At 43.2% G+C, this 21319-nt stretch overlaps 1 protein-coding gene across 1 annotated transcript in view; it reads left to right on the top strand.

The window, feature by feature from the left end:
• Nucleotides 1-21319, top strand: part of VAV3 (vav guanine nucleotide exchange factor 3) — a 1223230-nt gene that overhangs the window by 789688 nt on the left and 412223 nt on the right. The window contains exon 18 of the mRNA XM_086953893.1: nucleotides 4454-4476. Within this exon, the coding sequence (XP_086810019.1) occupies nucleotides 4454-4476 (23 nt within the window). The remainder of the gene's footprint in view (nucleotides 1-4453; nucleotides 4477-21319) is intronic.

Genomic DNA, 21319 nt, shown 5'->3' with positions numbered 1-21319 from the left:
GTGAAGGTCCAGTCCTACTTCTCAGCAAGCAGAGCAATAGGCAGCAGGGCAGCAGAGTAGTAGTCCCTCTGGCAGTGGAACACCACAGCAGTCCTTCTTTTGTAGTATCCCCAGGTCCAAAATGTACTAAAGAGTTGGGTCTGAGTGTCTAATATTTATACTTGGTGCCAGCTTTGAAGTAGGAGAGGGTTCTGGAGGCATTTGGAATTTCCTGTCTAGAGCTTGTTTGGGTGCACAAAAGATTAGTGTCAAGCCTTCAGGAGTCTGCTAAGGCAGAGCGTGGTAGGGGACATCTCCACCCACCAATAAAGTCAGAGACAACCCATCCAGTCAACACCTAGTTTCCGGTCCAGGGAAGACATGGCTTGGCAGTTCGGGCTGGACTGTTCCCATTAGGCACAGGGTCAGAATGACTTGCTTATGGCCATGTCTGAACTGGGGTGGTGGAGTGAGCTAAAGAATGATGATGGGTTAAACCCAGATCAGTTGACTGGGGGTGAGTGTTTGATTTGCTCCAACTGTTCTCAAATTCCTGAACAAAATGGGGTATAAATAGTAGACCTTAAACCCCAGAAATTTAGATAACTTATAGACTCAAGAGGAACCTTTGCCAAGGAGAAGAGCTGAAGAGCTATGAGGAGGAGTACTGCTCCTTTGATGTGTGCTGTGTCGAGTTGACCTGCAGTTGCTGTTTCTGCAAAGGAAAGGGTGACTGGAACTTTGCTTTGAACCTGCTTGAAGAAGATCTCTAAGGGCCTGTGTGTGCTGGTCTCCTGTTCAGAAGTCTCAGGGACACAAAGACTTCACCCCCAGCTCCCCTGAATTCTGTTGCTGATAGTTTTAACCTGCCAGGAGGTGCCTGTTCCAGTTCTTGGTCTCTAGAGGTTGTTCCTGCTGTTCGGAGCTGGAAGGAAAGAAGAACTGAAGAAACTGCACCGCTGTGTTAGAAGAATCTCCACCCATTGCTGTGCCACTGCAAAACTGACGCAGCCCCTGTTGCGGCCGCAAGAACTGACACATTGAGGGATCAAGGCTGAAGAAACCGATGCAGTGCTGCTCAATGCTGCCACATTCCAGATTTCCACGCATCGTACCTGTGCGGCAAGTTTTCCCGACACATCACCCGCGGACCAGAATCATCTTGGAGTCGACTAATCACTTCCCCCTACAGACGGGATTCGACGCATCACTTCTTCTGCATGCAGCAGAACTGTCGCATCTCCTCCCCAAGATCTCAGGAACAGACGCATATCTTTGTTTTCGATGCTTCCCATCTCTGCAGCTGTTTGGCCTTGTGAATTTTGACACATCTATAGGTACTTGGGGAGAAATCACACTTCCCTAGTTTTTTAGGGACCCAGTCACTTGAAACCTTTGAAAAGCCATATTTCTATTACATGTATGTTGGATTTTTATAATTTTGGTTTTATTGAGCTTACATAAAGATACTTTATTTTTCTAAACTGGTGGGATGTTCATTTGTGGTGTTTTCACTGTATTACTGTGTGTTTTGAGTGAAAATACTTTGCACATTGCCTTTGGAATAAGTCTGTCTGCTCGTGCCAAGCTACCTAGGGGACGAGCATTGGTTATCTAAAGTGTGTATCCCCTTTCCCTGACTGGAAGCAAGGGTCCCCATTTTGATTAAGGAACCTACCTCTGCCAACTAGAGACCCCCATTTCTAGTAGCTATCTTCCTAAAAGAGGCATTTTCAGATTCTGGTCACTACGGGACGGACGCTGACTTTACCGATCGGATACATCATTTCACGATTCGTGTGGTCTTCACCATTTATACTTCGCATTATTGTTGCATAATTTCATCTGATCTCTTTTGACTTATCCGTTACATCATTTCATATGACATTTTCAAGATTCTCCAATCAGTAAAAGCCCTGAAGAAGTCCCCTTTGAGGGACGAAACGCGTCAGCTGTATGGTGCTTCATTTTTTCTATTTTGAAATAAAGGAATAAAACTGAGGAACTTCGATCTCCGTGACTCATTGGAACTGTATTTTGAATATTGATTTGTCTCATAGAAACAATTGTGGTGCACCTGTGCTGTTATTTTTGAATAATTACGATCCCTAGGGAATCAGCATTGTTACAGTGGGTGCTATTTAGTGTGCACGCAAAACCCTGTGAAACCAGTGGGGGTAACAAATATCACCTGGGGCGATTTTATGTTAGGTGCTGAGTCTAAGAAGGTTCCACTGTAAGGTCTTTGACTTGCACTTAAGATATCTGGGTGTTTAAGATCATCAGAGTCGGCTATCAGATCGAATTCTTTGTAGCACTTCCAGAGACTCAGATCACGAAATCCAGTCAAGAAAGAAACATTGATTTCTGTGGTTTATACCATGCTGATGAAGAGAGCCTTTTTTTGTGAATTTCACAGGATGAACGGGAGGATATGAGTTCCAGTGGCCTTGGTTCTGCCCTAAGGGTATGTACAAACAAAGATGACTTCCTTTGGTGACATCTCTACATCTTGCTGTACCATGATGACTGGCTTCTTCATTCCCCTTCAAGTGGAACATCTTGGAAGGTCCTGAAGGAGTTCATAGTTGTCTGCTACAAGGGTTCATTGATGATTAGGAAGTGCAAGTGGATTTCTTCTAATGACATGGGATTCATAGGAGCCCATCCTGAAACTGATGTACGAATGGTGATCCTTCCAACAGAAAGAGCAGAAAGACTGAGGATGTTTTTTTCTTTATTGTTGTCTAGAAATCAACCCCTGGCATGGCTGTGAGTAAAGGTACTCTGGCATCTTGTGTGTTCTTCACCCATGTCTACATTTCTGGACACTGTTACTGAATTTACCAAAATAATGCAACCTTGCTTCCAGGAATTTGAGAAGAAGAGTCCATTGACTATGCTAAAACGCATACATTTTCACTTGTGACTGAAACCAGAATCTATTGACAGAGGCCTTCTCTTTATCCAGGTCTTCAAAGAGTGGTGACTATAGATGGCAGTGAAAAAGGTTGGAGTGCCACTGTAATGGACTTTTTAGTAAAAGGCAAAGAGCACTACAAGTCAGAGCAAATTGTCTACATTTTTACATACTCTCACTAATTTTCAACCCGTTCTTTGGTCTTGCATATCCTTAGTCAGAAAGACAGGTGTGCGATCATGGCTTACATAAACTGATACGGGGGGGGGGTCAGGTTCACATCTCTTGATCTAGTAGCTGTGAAAATGGGAGCACGAGCAGACCTTTATCTTTTTTACTTGAAGGCTACACACATAAGAGGACCGGACAAGATAATACAAGACAACTTAAGAAACTTGTTTCTCAAATCCCTAAGACCTTTCTGTGTCACCAAAGAACTTAAGGATAATATGTAATTAAATCAGATTACCTCCTTTAGATCTTTTTGCAATTATCGAGTACAATGAACTTCCCAGAGTCTGTTCTCATTTTCCTGCACCATGAGCTTGGAGAGTAGTTGACCTAACTTGAGAGGATTTTGCTTCAAAATAAGGGTGTCCCCGGAAAACTTGGCTGAAGCCATTCAAGCATCTGGACATCCTTTCACTCTAAGAGCTTATTTTAGGCACTGGAAGAATTTTTCAGAGCTAGTGTTGTTTGAGATCATTATCCCCTATGAGCAATAACATTTATCCTATTCTGTAATTTCTATACGAGGTATTTGACAAAAATTCAACAGTATCAACCCTTGGGGCTCAATAGGCAGCAATCATAGCTTTTCAAGAGTTTTTGGAAGGGGGTGATGATGAAATTCTAGGTTTTAGAATCCTTCAGTTTTTTTTTTTTAATTCAAGATCGTTGACACACCATACGCTTCCTCTTTGGGATGTTCCCCTCGCTTTAAGATATCTTCAGGGTTTCCTTTTGTGCCCCTTTAACACTGGTGAGTTAGAATTTTTGATCACTTTTGACTAAAACGATCAGATATTTCAATTACTGGTAAGCAACCAAAGCATTACAGACCAGCCAGTGACTTCTTTCAAAGCAAAACGTTTTTCATCAGCACTTTATACTTTGGAACCTCCAAATGCGCCTGCCCCTCATACGATGATGATGATGATGATGCTGTCCCTTTAAAAGCAGAAATGACTGCATTAATATTAATTGATGGCTATAACAGGAAGCCAACTATTTCAGCAGCCCTGTTAATCTGTAAACACTGTTCTGAGTACATTCTGAAATGGTGCCTGGAAAATACCCCTCCAAGACTGGAATATGGTAAATCATTTTCTGCTTTCATTTTGTAATGCCTGTCAAGGACAAACAGGGCAAATGAGCAGTATTTGCGCAAAAGTAATTAACCATGCCAACGGCGCTGTAAACTAAGTACTACACAGTTTAGTTTGTGAAGTAAAATAGTATCCCTGTGTTTCGCTGACGAGTGGAGTCGGCAATGACTGGTTATCATATTCACTTTTCCAACATTCACAATGTCAAATTTTTATTTTCTTTCAGAGTCGGGCACACAGAAATACGAGGTAAGTGAACTGCGATCTCTTCTTCGAGCCATTTGTTTGTTTTAATGTGTGCATGTTGTACAGCCGTGCAACCGGTTACCTGCTGTCTGCATGAATTATTTAAAATCCGGTAAACCTTCTTTTTCATTGTACCGTGCAAGCTAATTGACAATATAGTTCATTTATGAGCCAGGGATAATAGAGGACACACATTCCTGAGTTTTTCGTGTGCAGAGCCAGAGTGGTATCATTAAAAAGCTCTATAAAAGAAACGCACTTTTCTCTTTTGTAGTCTTGGCTATAAGAATTTTTTTCAGTAAGCCTTTGATTATAACAACTTTTAATTTCATTTTTCCTGTGTATTTGGAAAGCGATTTCTACTTTTAAGATTTCTCCATCAATAATTATTAAGACTCACTTTATTGCCCTAATTGACTGTTAAACGCCTTTAAAATCGTTCATAGCATTACATGTTATACAGGACGAGTGCTTAATGTGATTTTAGAGACCAAACATAGGTTCTTGTAGTCTTGTTAAGTCAAAGTATGTTTCAGGCATTTTTTATTTTCAAAAGGCCATTCCTCCTTCCTATCGCTTCTATAGGAAATTCGTTAGATTGACCCTTCAGAGGAAAAAAACACTTCTTCTTGTCACCTGATCGAGCTTTGTATCTTCAGCTTTCGCTTTTTAGTGATGGCCATTGCTCTCCCTTTTTCCTAGTGTGCGGATTTGCAAACTCTTCTTCTTATTTTTTAATATTAAAAGGACGAAAAGGCATACTGCTCAATACTGTACATACACATCCCTCCTTCCTTCCCCTCAAAAGAGCAATATGTGAGGTCATAAGCAGTTCATTGCAGAGGCATATGTTATAGTTATCTCATGTAACTTTAACTGCTGAATTTATATGGTTTTGTACAAGTTAATTCAAGCCTAACTATAACGTCCCTTTAACCTTTGTTTTTTTCAGTGAATTTCTATGTTTTTAATACCATTTACTAATTATAACATCCCCGTAACCTTGGCTTTTTTCAGTGAATTTCTATGTTATGTTTTTTTTTAATTCTAACTGTCAATCAATCAATCAGGTGGCTTGTAAAGTGTGATTACTCACTGTAAGGGTATCAAGGTGTTGGGGGGGGGTTGCTTGGCAGTCAAATGTGCTGTGGTTCAGTCAAAGAGAAAGGTTTTGAGGTCCTTCCTGAATTGAGGCAGTGACTGTGATTAGCTGAGGTGGAGAGGCATAGTGTTCCATATCTTTGCTGTGAGGTAGGAGAAGTATCTACTTCTGGCTGTGGTCTTGTGGATACGTCGGATGGTAGCTAAGGCCAATTGGGTGGAGCTGAGGTCTCTGGTGGGTGTGTGGAATGCAAGGCGGTGCTTGAGGTACACAGGTCCTGTGTCGTGTAGGGCTTTGTAGGCATTTGTGAGGAGCTTAAAGGTGATTCTTTTGTTGACTGGGAGCTTGTGGAGGTCTCTCAGATGGCTGGTGGCGTGGCTGTGGCAGGCTATGTTGAGGATGAATCCAGCATAGGCGTTCTGAATGTTCTGCAGTTTCTTGAGGAAGTTCTGGCTGATGCCACTGTGGAGTGTGTTGCCGTAGTCGATTCTGATAAGTGCATGGGTGACTGTCTTTCTGGACTCTTGTGCTCCACTGGAAGTTCTTTCAAAGCCGGCATAATCGTGTAGAAGCAGGATGATGAGCTGGTGTTGACCTGGCGGGTCATGGGGAGCAAGGATTCCAGGATGAAGCCAAGGTTTCATGGTGAATGTGGGGCGGTTCCAAGTGCTACGGGACACCTGGAGTCGTCCCAGGTAGAGGAGGTGGAACCCGTAATGAGAACTTCGGTCTTCTCTGAGTTGAGCTTGAGGCTGCAGTTCTTCATCCAGGTAGCGACAGCCTCCATCCCATCATGGAAGTTGTTCTTGGAGACTGTGGGTTTGTTGGTGAAGAACAGAATCAGCTGGGTGCTGTTGGCATAGAGTCCACCGTTTTACACACAATATCTACTCAAGTGGAGTACTTTCTTCTGTTTAATTATGAACTGCTACCTTGGTGGGTAAATGTCCAGTGTGTATTCAACACTACATCTGTGTAGTGGGCAATGAGGAATTTTTTCCAGTAAACATGTGTGCATTTTAGAAATGCTTGTTCCTTGTGTGTCTTTATTCAGAAATATGTGAAAACATAGATCCTCCTATAAAGAAGACAACAAAACCACAAAGAGGTAAATCTCCACCAAACAATGGTACTTCCTCCTAGCTGTATCAAGTAAGTGCTTCTTTATTTGGTGGAGATGTCCTCATAATCCACTGCATAAAGAACGTGTCACCAAAATCAGCGGGAAATGTGCATGCAAGGCTTTTGGTAAGCTGTCCATATTGGCAAAAGGCAGATAGACATTTACATATTACTAAGGTTGATGGAGAGGCCCATTCAATCAATAGAAAGGGAGGGGGTCACGCAGCCGATTTTAGACCCGGACCTAGGCCACAATTGAATGGGGAGGAGAGATGCGCGGCCCCCTCCCTGGGCAGATTTCAGCACTGGAGACCCCTTCCCCTAGGCCCCAACCTTGTTAGGCTGGGTGCCCTGGAGCCCACACAGGGCCCCCACTCTGCATCGTTAGGGGCCACAGGTGGAGCCTGAATATCTTGTGATCCCTGCAAGCTCCCTGTCTCTAGCTGCAGCCGACATTGCTCCCACATACAGGAAGCTGCTAAACACGCAGCTCCCTCTTTGTGGGAGCAGTTATTTCATCTGTTTACCTGCCCCCATGGCAGCAGTCAGGTGAAATAGACGAAAACTCTGCTCACAGCAAGGGGAGCGATTTCACAGCGTCCACCTGCTGGAAGCGGATTTAGTGTTTGGTCTGACTTTGTGGGAGCTGTCACAGCTCCCGTCAAGTCAGAGCAAACAGCTATAACGTGGGGTGGGCACCCTGGGGCATAGGTTGCCAGCTCCGGGAGGGGTGGGGGTCCCCAGGTCCAATAATGGCTCCAAGAGGGGGCCACACAGCTCCCCTCATTCTGTATTCAGGGGCTCGCCCCAGGGAGGTGAAGGTCCCCGGGGCTGTATGTGGTCCTGGATGGGGGGCTTGCCTCCAATTTTAAAATCTTATTTTGGCACAAGGTAGGGGGTTGTCCCTGGGATGTGGGGGCCCGTGTGCCCACCACCATACTGTTTAATTATTGTTAAATTACTCCCAGGGACTTGGTGGTCCCCGGGGCTTATAGCAGCCCAGAAGGGGGTCTGTGAGGCCACCCTCTATTAATAAATAAAGCCTTGCACAGGTGGTGGATCCTGGGGATTTGAGCCCATGGAGAGGGATCCACGTGGCCTCCCTCCTAAATTCTTAATAAACCACAGGGAATTGGTGATCTCTTTTTAAAAAAATGCCACCAGGACCTGGCCCACCCTGGTCTCTTATCAAAACAAGTTCAGAAACCCAGGCCTGATTTTTTTCTTTTTTATTTTCACCAGACTGGCGGATCTGCCACGATCTTCAGTGCAATTTAAAAAAAAATGTATTTTGCCTTGGTGGGGTCCCTGCAAGACCCCAGCACTAAGGCTAAGGGGTCAGAGAATTCCTATCCTGCCCTTTTTTCTTTATTTTTATCTTTTTGTTTGGAATTCAACTGAGACCAAGTCCCAAGATGGCTGTCAACACTTTCTGGTTGAAGTGTTGGCAGCCAATCCCATCTGAGCATGAGATTGGCAGGGTTTGCAGAGCCTTTGCGCCTCTATGGAAATTTGGCTTTCTTATACAATTCTAAAACTACTAAATGGATTTACACGAAATAGCAAAAAGTGTGCTTTCTGGACAAAGAGCTGCCTTTCTGCCAAATATAATATTATTCCATCTAACGGTTCGGGCAGTTGATGTGTGTAAAATCCCTAAGGTAATGAACATAGGAAATACACTTTTTCCCCTTTTTCTCGGTCCCAGCTTGAGGTATCTCCCCAAAACTCCCCATGCAAAACTAGAATCACCGGGGCACTTATTAAAGAAAAGTTTGTGGAGATTCATCAGATGGCGCAAAATGATATAGCGGTACAAAAGGGAGTGGTGATGGACGGAGCATCTGAACTAATCAAACACTCACACCCAGTCAACAGATTTGGGTTTAATCCATCACCGTTCTTTAGCCCACTCTGCCACTCCAGTTCAGACATGGCCATATGCAAATCAGTCTGACCCTGTGCCTCATGGGAACAGTCCAGCCCGAACTGCCAAGCCATGCCTTCCTGTGACCGGACTCAAGCTTCCTAGACCAGTTTCTGGCATTACAGCCGTCTTCAGCCAGACTTGCTTGAATCCAGTGGCAAAGTGAGCAAGGGACTCACGTCTGAGCATACCCTGCCAACTTATGGCGAACAAAGTGGTACAAAAGGGAGTGGTGATGGACGGAGCATCTGAACCAATCAAACACTCACACCCAGTCAACAGATCTGGGTTTAATCCATCACCGTTCTTTAGCCCACTATGCCACCCCAGTTCAGACATGGCCATATGCAAATCAGTCTGACCCTGTGCCTCATAAGAACAGTCCAGCCCGAACTGCCAAGCCATGCCTTCCCTGGACCGGACTCAAGCTTCCTAGACGGTTTCTAGCATTACAGCCGTCTCCAGCCAGGCTTGCTTAAATCCAGTGGCAAAGTGAGCTGAGACTCACGTCTGAGCATACCCTGCCAACTTATGGCGAACAAAGCGGTACAAAAGGGGGTGGTGATGGACGGAGCATCTGAACCAATCAAACACTCACACCCAGTCAACAGATCTGGGTTTAATCCATCACCGTTTTTTAGCAACGGATGTATGACATTACAACGCATACTTTTACACTGCTTACTTTTACAATGCATTTTTTACAACGCAACATCCATTACAACGCATTCCATTACAACGCATGCCTTAACAACGAATTTTTTAAAACTACCTTTACAAGCATTCCATTAAATCGCATACTACCTTTACAACGCATACCATTACAACGCATAACATTACATTGCATGTAAGGTAAGTATTGGATAGTGTAGGGGTAAAAATTACTATTCTAACTCCAGGGGGGTGCAACAGTAGGGTAAGTGTTGGATAGTGTAGGGGTAAAAATTACTATTCTAACTCCAGGGGGTGCAATAGTAGGGTAAGTGTTGGATAGTGTAGGGGTAAAAATTACTATTCTAACTCCAGGGGGTGCAACAGTAGGGTAAGTGTTGGATAGTGTAGGGGTAAAAATTACTATTCTTACTCCAGGGGGTGCAACAGTAGGGTAAGTGTTGGATAGTGTAGGGGTAAAAATTACTATTCTAACTCCAGGGTGTGCAACAGTAGGGTAAGTGTTGGATAGTGTAAGGGTACTATGTGTTGTAATGCTATGCGTTGTAATGGTATGCATTGTAATGACTGAGTTGTGATGACATGCGTTGTAGAGGTATGCGTTGTAGTGTCATTCGTTGTAATGGTTGCGTTGTAATGGCATGCGTTGTAATGGATGTTGCGTTGTAAAAGTTTTGTTGTAATGATAGTGCGTTGTAAAAGTTGCGTTGTAAAGGTTGTTTCCCTTTACAACGCAAGTCGTTACCACGACTTGCACTGGAGGGCACTGTAGACTAAGGAATAGTAGATTTACTATTCCAACACCTTCCCTACTGTACGTAGGCTGGAGTTGGAATAGTAACTCTAACTATTCCTAAGTCCAGCACCCTACAGGGCAATTCGTGGTAACTACTTGCGTTGTAAAAGATGCGTTCTGATGTACCGCGATCATTTTGATCGCGTTGTTACATCGTACATCCGTTTTGTCTTTACTCTTGTTTTTCTGCCCTGTTTTGCTTTTTTCTGCTAATTTCTTCCCTCTTCCTACCATTTTTCTCCTCCCTCCACCCAAAACCCCACCCTCTCCCCCAGGTCTTACTTAATGGAGGCTGCAGCTTCTCGTGCCAGTTCCCCCAGCAACAGGTCTTCTGTCCAGATTGCCCGCAGTCCACTACCATCCGCTGTCTTTCTGTCTGATGCCCTCTGTTTGTACCTGCTCTGCTAATTTCTTGCTCTGTTTTGCATTTTCTGCACTCTGTTTTGTCTTTTTCTGCCCTCTGTTTTCTTCAGCTCGTTTTTGTGCCCTGTTTTGCCTTTGCTGCACATTTTTCTGCCCTCTGTTTTGCATTTTCTGCTAATTTTTCTTCCCTTCATTTTGCCTTTTCTGCATGTTTTTCTGCCCTCTGTTTTGTTTTCTGCTCATTTTTCTGCCCTCTGTTTTGCTTTCTGCTTGTTTTTCTGCCCTCCGTATTGCCCTCTTTTGCTCTGTTTTGCCTTTTATGCTTGTTTTTCTGCCCTCAGTTATGCCTTTTTTGTTTGTTTTTCTGCCCTCTGTTTTGTCTTTTCTGCTTGCTCATTTTTCTGCCCTCTGTTATGCCTTTTTCTGCTTGTTTCTTCCCACCATTTCCTCAAGACCTGGCTCTTCGACAGAAACATCACATCCCAGCCCCCAGATACCCCAAGTGCTGACAGTGCCATATTCTACAAATGCTGATTGACTGACTTATTAGGACAACAACCTGCAATGTAGTTGCAATTTGATTGTGTAACATTTGAAAAAGTTCCTCTTCAAGGATATGTTTTCCCCTTTCTTATATGCCTTTTTGTGGCCCATAGGAATCTGCGCACGTTACTAATGCTAACCATTGCTAAAGTGCTTGTACTCTCTCCTTTAAACATTGACCTACAACCAATTGACAAATTTGATGTACTTACAAGCCCCTAGTAAAGTGGTACTATGTATACGCAAGGCTTGTGAACTGAATCGTACTAGTGGGCATGCAGCACTTATTGTGCCACCCACTTAAGTAGTCCTTTAAAAGCCTCAAGCCTTCCGTTGCAGGTTGTATGCAGTTTTAAACTGCCAGTTAGAACTGGAAAAAGAAACCATTTGCCAGGCCTAAACTTCCCTTTTTAATACATAATGGCCATCCCTGTGATAGGACCTAAACACCCAAAAAGGGCAGGTGTATTGTATTTAAAAGGTAGGGCATGTGTTTTTAAATTCTGTGCGTCCTGATTGTGAAAAGCTCCCAAATACATTTTTCATTACTGTGAGTCCTACCTCTCCTATATAATAAAATAGGATTACCTTATTACATTTAATACATGATAACTTACAGTTAAGAGCGAAAGTCAAATTTGTTCTCTAAAGAATTGTAATTTAAAACACTCTTTAATGTTACAGTTTGATTTTAAGACACAATTAAAATGATACTTTTAAAGAGTTGGCATTTTCTTGCCCTAACCTTTTGTTGCCTGCAGCCTGTATCCTGGCTCACATGATTAGATGTTGATGGCAGTTGATCTTTGTGTGTTACTCACAGACAGTTAGACAAAGGGGTAATATGTGTTTTCAGGATGAGCTGTCTCTGACAGGATGAGGATTGGGAGCTGTTACTTACCACACTTAAACATTGTAAGGATCTACCTCAGCACACTTAGAAAGGTTTTCACACTAGTCTTTTGTGCTCCAGATAAGCTGGGGTTAGGGAAGGGTGGCACCAGATTCCAGACACCTCTGTAGAAAGAGGACTCCAGAAGTTTCTCTCACTTCAGAGTGGGCACCAGGTATAAATATTGGAACCCTTATACCCACACTAACAAAGGAAGAAGTTGTGCAACGGCAGAGTGCACCCAGAACTGGTTTGGACTGGGTCCAGGACCCCTCACACATAGAGGACAAAGACTTTTGGGGTATAAATATGAGGGCTGAAACCCCTGACAGACTACTTCATGCTCAAGAGGAATCCCTGCCAAAGAAGATCAGCTGAATAGACTGAGGAGATGACTAAAGGACTTTGCTGTGTCCCCTGCTTGAAGACAGACTTTACTGTGTGCTCTGTCCATCTGAAGAAAAGTCTCCAAGGGCCTGAGAAGAGCTGGTCTCCTGTTTCTGAAGTCCCAGGCACAAAAGGACTTTACCTCCAGCTTCTCTGAACTTCCTTGCTGGGAGTTTCAGTCTGCCAGGAGGGTCTGTATTTGTGTGTGAGGCCTTTTTGCTGTGGGGAGCTGGAAGAACGACGCTACAAGAGAGAAGTGTGAAGCCACAGCAGCAGCCGCTGTTGCATCATCAAGGAAGCGTGTCGCCGCTGTTCACCGTCACATCAACGGAGAAGCATGCCGCCGCCACACAGTGTGCTGTCGCATCACCGGAGAAGCGTGTCGCAGGGCAGTTGCATCGCCGAGGAAGTGCGCCGGCGCTGATCATCGCCGTAACACTGGCGAAGCGTGCCACAGCCACTGAGGGTGTCGTCGCATCACCCAGGAAGCATGTCGCAGGGCCTGTCGCAACTCAGAAAACCACCGAGTTCGCCGCACGGCCGTCGGACGTGCATGCATCGCCTCCACATTGGCCCATCATTACAGAGACGCCAATTTGTTGCATCGCACCGGATCGTCGCAGTGCATCGAACCGGAACACAAGAAGAATCAACGCATTGCCTTCTCTGCGCCCCTTTTGTTTGGTTTGCGTCACGAATCACAGGTACTTTGAGACTAAAGTGTCGCATTTATCAACTACAAGTTTATATTTGCAGCAACCTTTTTTTAAGACATTCTACTGAGTATCTGTATGTTGGATTTTTGTCGTTTTGGTCTTGTTTAGTTTAGATAAAGATATTTTATTTTTCTAAACTGGTGTGGTGTCCATTTGTGGTGTTTTCACTGTGTTACTGTGAGTGTTGGTACAAATACTTTACACATTGCCTTTGGGATAAGCCTGTCTGCTCCTGCCAAGCTATCAAGGGGCTGAGCAGGGGTGATCTAAAGTGTGTATCCCCCTTACCCTGATTAGAAGCAAGGGTCCCTATTTGAACAAAGGAACCTACCTCTGCAACGTAGAGACCCCCATTTCTAAGAGGTCCTAAAAAGCAGCATACGAAACACTCCCTGAGCACTTTGAAAACATCCCATAATTCATTCAGGAGTTCATCCCAGTATACATTACCCTTATTTTTGTTGCATTTTTGTGGAGTTGAATAGTCCTCTCACACTCCTTGTGGGAGAGGAAGTAAGAGAAAAAGTGAAGCAATGACATAACACCCTCAAGAGCGTGGGTGCGGCGAGCAATTCGCCCTTTCCAGGCACACAATGGGAAAGTGGTAGCGGGATGAATGGAAGTGGAAGGTGCAAAAGGATTAAGCACAAAAACAGGGGCAGCGTGGATAGCTTAGGTGATTCTTATAGTATTTTTTAATCCAGTTAACGTTATTTGTCTAATTCTTTAGTAGCTAAACTTAATGCGGTCCACAAATATTTTTTTTTATGCATTGATTTTGCATATTGCATTTTCATACTTCAACATATGCAGTAGAAAGGGTTATGTATTATAACAAATAAGCTACCCACTGCACCACATGTACCCATTACTTGAAATACCCTGATGGCATACAGTGGGTGCACTTCACCCAGTCTAAGCATTGTACTCTGACATACAACATAATGGTCAATTTGTCAAAAGGCCATTGAGATTTTAAACAATTTGTAGCCACCATTCAGTGTTTCTTCAGGTGAGATAAGTTCATAATGAATTAGCATTTTCCAAAGATGAGTGTGATTGGGTGTTACCTAAGCTAGGATGTATGTTTTTTAGTCAGATGAACTCTCATACACATCAAGTTACGGACATTGTGGCTCTAGTTTCATAAATATTATGCCTTGAATAGCCTGAGGTTGCAGCCACTCCAATTAATAAGTTTCTAAAACGTTAAACATCAACTGGAATTACTGTGAGTGCACATACCTACTTTTCCATTCAAGTGCAATGCACAACAAAACTTTGCTAGTTTATAAATCGTATCTTTTTCATTTCAATGCCATCAATAAGCTCGCTAAGGAGAAACAAGGTTTCATATTTTGATGTAATGTTTTAATAACGGTATAAAATGCGTTTAACTTCATATGAAATTGAATCTTCCATTGCTACTCTGTAACTAAATAATCGGTTCTTTTATTGCTGTGACATTTAAAGGCCTACTGTAATTACATTATTTGTATTTCTCCGCACACAAAGACGTGCCCTAGCAACAGTTTAACCTTACAAGGGTAAAGGTGACAGACCCTAAGCTCCAACTCTGTTTTTTATGTTTCAGGCATTGCACAATCGAACCTCCACAAACTGTGTTCCCGGCCGAACCCAGTAGTCATGGCACGTTTGTTTTCTTCAGTGTAAGAGGCAGTTTTCCATGACAAGTGGCCTCGATTAGCCTTTCCAGCCGCTGTTTGTATGTTTTTTACGTTTAACAGTAAACTATGCCTGGTGGATTTTTATCAGACCATAAATTGGCAGATTCTAACCTGCTGGGGTGAACTAGGCTGAGTAAATTCTGAGAGATTTGTTTATAAAGTTTTATATAGCGCGAACAAGATGCGCAAGGATATCAGAGCAGCGGGCATATATAAACTGGTATAGGCCCGCTGCTCTCAAAATGTCAGTGTCCAAATGCACAGCATCTACCTTTCTCTTTCCCCTGAATCTCGAAAATATATTAATTAGGCAGCGGAAAGCGGAAGGGAGAGGCCATGCAGGAGGACACATGCAGCCTTCACTCTTCCCATCTCCTGTAGCTCAGCGTCACTAGGACCACAGAAGGAGGGAGGGGTGTGCTACTCGGCTCCTGGGTCTCCCTGGTTTGAATGAACTATAAAAAGCAGTGTAGCCTAGCCTGGGAGAACCAGGGGCCCCCTTTCAAAATTCTCGCTGTGACTGTTCAATAGCTAACAGCCGCGGCCTTGCGCACAGCTTTTAACTGTAGAGCGTTCACAGCAAGAGCTGTGAACAAAGACTTCAGAGCCAAGGGGATTTCAACTCGGGCTCTGAGAGGCCTTTGTTTTTCCAATTAGAACATTCTGTCCTCATAGGGCGAATATTCTAATAGCTTCATAGCCCCTCGTAGCAGGCTATACCGGCCATTAAAGGCCTACGGCCAGATTCATCAAGGTAAGGAATTGGGAGTCCTTGATAGCGAATTTTGAGGATTCGCTATTAAGGACTCGCAAAACGGGATTCATGTAGGAATCGCAATTGAATTTGCGATTCCCACTGATTCCTTATTTGCGATTAGCTAATTGCTAATCGCAAATAAGGAATGACTTCCCATTCATTCCTATGGGCCTAAAGGCCCGGCCCATAGGAATGAATGGGGAGTCATTCCTTATTTGCGATTAGCAATTAGCTAATCGCAAATAAGGAAGCGATTTCAAGGGTGCCAGGGGTGTCCAAAGGACACCCTGTAGCACCCCTGAAATGTAATCTACATTGGTGTTGCGCACACACATGTCCAAAGGACATGCATGTGTGTGTAACATGCAACTTAGAAAAATGCATTTAAATGCATTTTTCTAAGTTTTCGCTATTTACCACGAGGTTTGACCTCGTGGTAAATAGCGGCCCAAAATTGCAATTTCGCAATTTAAAAATGGTTCATGAATTGCATTTAAGGAATCTCAAATAGAGATTCCTTAAATGCAATTCCTCGCAAATGTGCGAATTCTTTAATAGCGAATTTTGCATTTGGGATGATGAATCCCAAATGCAAAAATTGCACTCGCAAAGGGCCAGATTCTCAGAATCTGGCCCTTTGCAAGCACAATTAAGCTTGAGGAATCTGGCCGCTAGTCCCTTGTTAACCCTTGCTTTCAGTGTTTAACACTTTAGCAGGCTTTTAATTGCCGGAATTGCCTGCTACGAAGGGATATAAAGCTATATTATTTATTGCATCTGCTACAGAACCTGGAGTATTCTGTGTGTTCCCCTTCCCTATATGTCTGAGCTAGAGTCTGGAATGCTGAGAGGGAAATACTGATAGTGGAAGCTAGAAGGGAGTTGCTAGGAGGAAGGAACCCTGACAGGACCTACCTGTTTTAGTTGTAACTTAAGAGCCTATCCTGAAATAAAGAACTTACCTCTTACCTGAGTGGCTCCAGACACTGTCCTCTAACTTCAACATGTTTGCAATGAGTTGTTAAGGATATGTGTGAAAATGCTGCAGGGATCTAGTGGCAGTTGGGATCCAGTTCTTTCTGGCGAGGAGGGCTTTCATAAGAAGGAAGTTTGCCCTATAGCACCAGTTTGAGGCCACCCAGCACATGCTGTTACCTCAGACTGCCAGGCAAGAGCCCAGTTAGGAGACTGGGCTGGCAAGGACAAGGTGCCAGCTGGGTGGAGTTAGAAACTGAGCTTGTGTGCCAGCGAATAGTCTTAAGCTTAAGGCCATTGTTATGGAGACAGTGTTATAAAGACAGAGTTGTGGAGTTAGTGTTGTGGAGTGCGAGGAAGAGGCAGTACTCTGAAATGGCCCATGGAGCTTTAGGCAATAATATATTCAACAGTGACAGTGACATAAGAAGCAGCCTTGGTGAACGCATAGCATAATTCCTAAATTAAGGTGACAGTGGCACTGGCTAGTCCAGGCCTCTGGAGGTCCAGTGTTCCTGTTTGGTATTAGTGTACTAAAACAGTTGCACATCAGTCCATTTAGAATTCAAGTATTAACATGTTTTGGACTCATATATCACTTGGAACCCAGCTGCATTACTAGAGGGCGTGTGCCATGTGACAATAAAGAACCTTGGTGAATGCATGAGGCCTGACTGAATTTGAGGAGGACAGTGCACAGTCTGTAACAGTGCTGCCTAAAATCATTCTGCATATTTGATGTTGCCCAGCACGGAGTGACCTTAGAAAGATGGGACAGGTCCTGCTAGTATGGTCAAGTTAATAGGCACAGGTCTTTTAACAATGTGCAGCAAAGGTAAATAGGAACTTTCTTCTCCAGCATGAGTTATTTGGGACTGGAAGTAGAGAGTGTGGTGTTTGAGGGCATAGCAGAGCACCTTGCTCAAGAGAGAGCCTTCCCAATGGTTTGGATTCCAGACCAGGGTGTAGGAGAGGAGGTGCCAGCTATGTAACTTTGGACAGCATGATGATGGGTAGTAAGCTGATGTTTGGGGTGGGCCTGGAGACATTGAAGAAAGGCTACCCAAGGACTCCTGGTTCATTTAGAAAGTGTAGCGTCTTACCCAGCCCTGGCTCATGTAAAAAGATTATGCCACACAGGAACTCAGGTTAAGCATTATTTTATTCTACAGCATTCACTCCCACACTGCATATCACGTAGTTCTTGTTCAGAATCTGCCGTAGACCCATGGGGGTCCTAGTGCATATAACATCAATATGCTACATAAAGTGAAGTAGAAGTATCTTCAAGGGAATTGGTAGTAGAGATGAGAGTGTGTTATGCGAGGGTATACTGTGTTCTGAAGTCATGAGAAGTCCAAAAACTTTGCCTGTTTTGAATGTATCCAACTGTGATGTTACAATATAACATTCAGGTAATTAATCAGAAAGGTTATTCAACATTCATTAGGTTCATATTATATGTTATGGGGTGTTGTCAACTGGTTATGTCACTGTTGCCACGATGCCCAGGAATGTGTTGAAGTATTGGAATGCTGGACACCTGCAGCAGTGACAGTTGTAACAGGGCAGGCAAGGGAACCTTAAAGATGTAGCTGGACTTGAATAAAGCCTACAAATAACTAACCCTGGGCGTAGTTTGCGTAGCAGCACTACACATAGTATACTTTGAACTTCACATAGTGTAGCTGATAACACTGTGTACTTGTCTGCACTGTGATGAGCCAGCAGTGAGAGAGGTGATGATTTTGGGATCCTCCCTAACCTAGGGGGAGTACCAAACAGATGCCTTGAAAACAAAAAAGCTAATATTATTGAACGATTTGGTGGTGGTCCCATCCTCTTAGGACCACCCCAAGCAGTTATTGGCAAAAAAACATTCCCAACCAAAGGCCCTGCAAAGCATTATGGGATGAGATTAGCAGTGGGCAGTGAATAATAAATAGTATCCAATATCAAAATAATTCTACAAAGAGCTGCAGTTCCACTGGTGGTTACTAGATGTCCCTCACAACTCAAATGAAAATGCTTGATGAATGGGTTTCAATGGTTTTGCAGTTGGCTCGTGAGGGACATCTAGTAACGACTAGTGGAACTGCAGTTTGATGTAAGAATAATTTCAATGCTTTGCATTTGACTCGTGAGGGACATCTAGTAACGACTAGGTGAACTGCAGCTCTTTGTAGAATTATTTTGATATTGGATACTATAATATTCACTGCCCACTGCTAATCTCCTCCCATAATGCTTTGCAGGGCCTTTGGTTGGGATTGTTTTTTGCCAATAACTGTGCTTTGAGAATTATTTAGACGCCATAGATGGTTTATAGATTCTCGGCATCAAGGTAAAAAAGTTATTGGTGAATGCATTAGGTAACATGTTTTTACGTTTTTGCCTGTGATATTGGAAGCTGATATAGAAGAAATGGAGGATCCGTACATAGAAGCTAAGAAAAGGTTAGAGACATATTTTGGGAAACAAGTGAATACAGTCATGCAACGCCATGTGTTCTATACACAGCCTTAGAGAGCCATCAAATCAATAGACCAATTCATGACAAGACTAAGGAAGTTAGCCATAATAATGTAATTTTGGTGCAATGACTAATCAGATGATCAGAGACCAGTTGATTGTACAGTGCAAGAATAAACAGTACAGGGGTTGTAGGGAATTTAACATTGCAAGAGGGGATTGGAATTGCAAAACTTGGAAAGAAGTCAGACTCATGCTTAAGAGAAATGTAACAAATAGAACAAGGCCTTTAGAGGAAGTCAATGTATTAAGAAAAAAGGAATGAACTGCAAAACTATCTAAGGGCATGTATAATAAGGACAAAATAAGTGGGGAAAGAATGAAGGAGAGATCAAGCAGGAGTAACAACCAGTCAAGATTCAAGGAATGTTATAGGTATGGGAGCATGAGGCATGCTGCAGGGATATTTGCACGGATTGTCACAAATGTGGGAGGAGAGCTACCTGGTGAAGGTATGCAAAGCTTCTAAATAGAGTGGCATGGGTGGAGGTGGAGAACAGTGCACTGGAAAGAGTACTGTGTGTTGATGGGAAAGAGGAATCGAGAGGTAATAGGACAATTGCTGAATTTGTTGTGGATGGTACCACCATGGAGCTAATGGGGGATCTAGGGTCGATGTCTACCACCATTTAAAAAACTATTCTTGACACAAATTGGCCAGGTGTGGATTTACAACCAAGTGACATTCAACCCATAGGATAAGGGGGGAAAACATACATATTATTGGTTTTGCGGAATCCTATTTTGAGTTTAAAGGAGAAGAGCAATAGGAAAATTGTATGTATCCCAGGAGGGACCTGCTATACCGGATTGGGTGCAGCACTATGATTTACATATTGCTTTAGATCGTAGAACAAGTGAGCAAGTTTTGGTGGTTCAGGATAAGGAGGGTCTTGAAGCCATCTTGGAGAAATTTCCAGGTGTGTACAAAGATCTCATTGAAGCCTAAAGGGTTATCTTTATGAAAATAACCTCAAGGAGGGCACTAAACCCATAGCAGTTTTAAGTGAAGAAAATAGTGGTTGACATGGAAAGGGAGGGAGTGTTCTAACTGGTAGAGGCGTCAGAGTGGCTGTCTCCAGTACTGATCACTATGAAAAGGGATTACTGTTTGAGATTTTGTGTGAACTTGAGGTCACTGAATCAGTGTACAGTGATGGATAGGTATCCCCTTCAAAGTATTTTGGAGATGGTGCTGTTATTCAATGATACAAAGCATTTCAAGAGATTAGATTTAAAATCTGCATACCATGAGATTAAGTTTCATCCCAAGTTAAAGAATTTCAAAGCATATATCACAATGGAAGCGGAATATCAATTTACTAGGCTTCCTTTTGGGTTGACATCTGCGTCATGCATTTTCCAAAGTATGATGAATAGGTTATTTGGAGATTTTTGCAATATACTTTTTTTCAAAGTGACATATTATTTTTAGGAGCAACAAAGAAAGAACACAACAAGACACTTGTGAAAATGTTGGAAGAGTCAGGGAAAAGTGTCAGTTCCTGTAAAAAGAAATGGAATATCTGGGATATACCATTTCAGACCAAGAGAACAGACCCAAGGAGGATTAGTAGAGCCTATCAGATTAGCCCTAACCCCTAGAGAAAAGATCAGTTGTGTTTATTCATGGGGTTGGTGGAGTACTATGCAAAATTTGTACACAACTGCAGATAAAACAGAAGCGTTAACTGAAATACTAATAAAGGGAAGACAGTTTGTGTGGGGTGAGAGACAAGAGCAAGCATTTTTAAGTGTCAAAGCTGAAATAGCTGGTTCACAGATTTTAACCCCATTCGATCACAGGAGCTAGTGTATGTTGACAGCTGATCCCAGCAACCATGGAATTGGTGCAGTTCTGTCACAACTCAAGGGGGAATGAAAAAACCAGTAGCGTTCGCGTCAAGGTCCTTGAATCAGGCAGACCTTCCCTGTTAGCATGCGGGGACTCTGCGCGTCGTTAACTGAGCCCATACCGCCTTTCATAAGGTAAACTTAGCCTCCTCTGGGCCCCTCCGTACTGCTCAAGAACGACTTGGTTACATGACTTTTTTGACCGCGTTTTAGCCGAACCTGGCACCTTCTGATATTCACCTTTTCAGCATATTAGAAATAATAATCCATACAGGGGCAAGAAGAATTTTCACACCTGTTCCCCATTATTTTACTCATCGCGTAATAGAATCGAATCTGGGCAAGTATATTTACATGGCCCACGCTTGATGATGCTCCCCTGCGTCTTTTGATACAGCTACCATTTCTCGGAATGAACGTATACATCATAGTTCACGCCCTGACGAAGTTCCGCCATAGGAACGAAACGCGTTGGCTGCTTTGTTTTATCTGGTAAAATTACCACAATAAAGAAGATAAC

The sequence above is a fragment of the Lissotriton vulgaris genome, chromosome 1_1, assembly GCF_964263255.1.
Source record: "Lissotriton vulgaris chromosome 1_1, aLisVul1.2, whole genome shotgun sequence".
NCBI classification, from domain to species: Eukaryota; Metazoa; Chordata; class Amphibia; order Caudata; family Salamandridae; genus Lissotriton; species Lissotriton vulgaris.
Note: the sequence above shows the minus strand (reverse complement) of the source record. Positions and strands in the feature narration are given on the sequence as shown.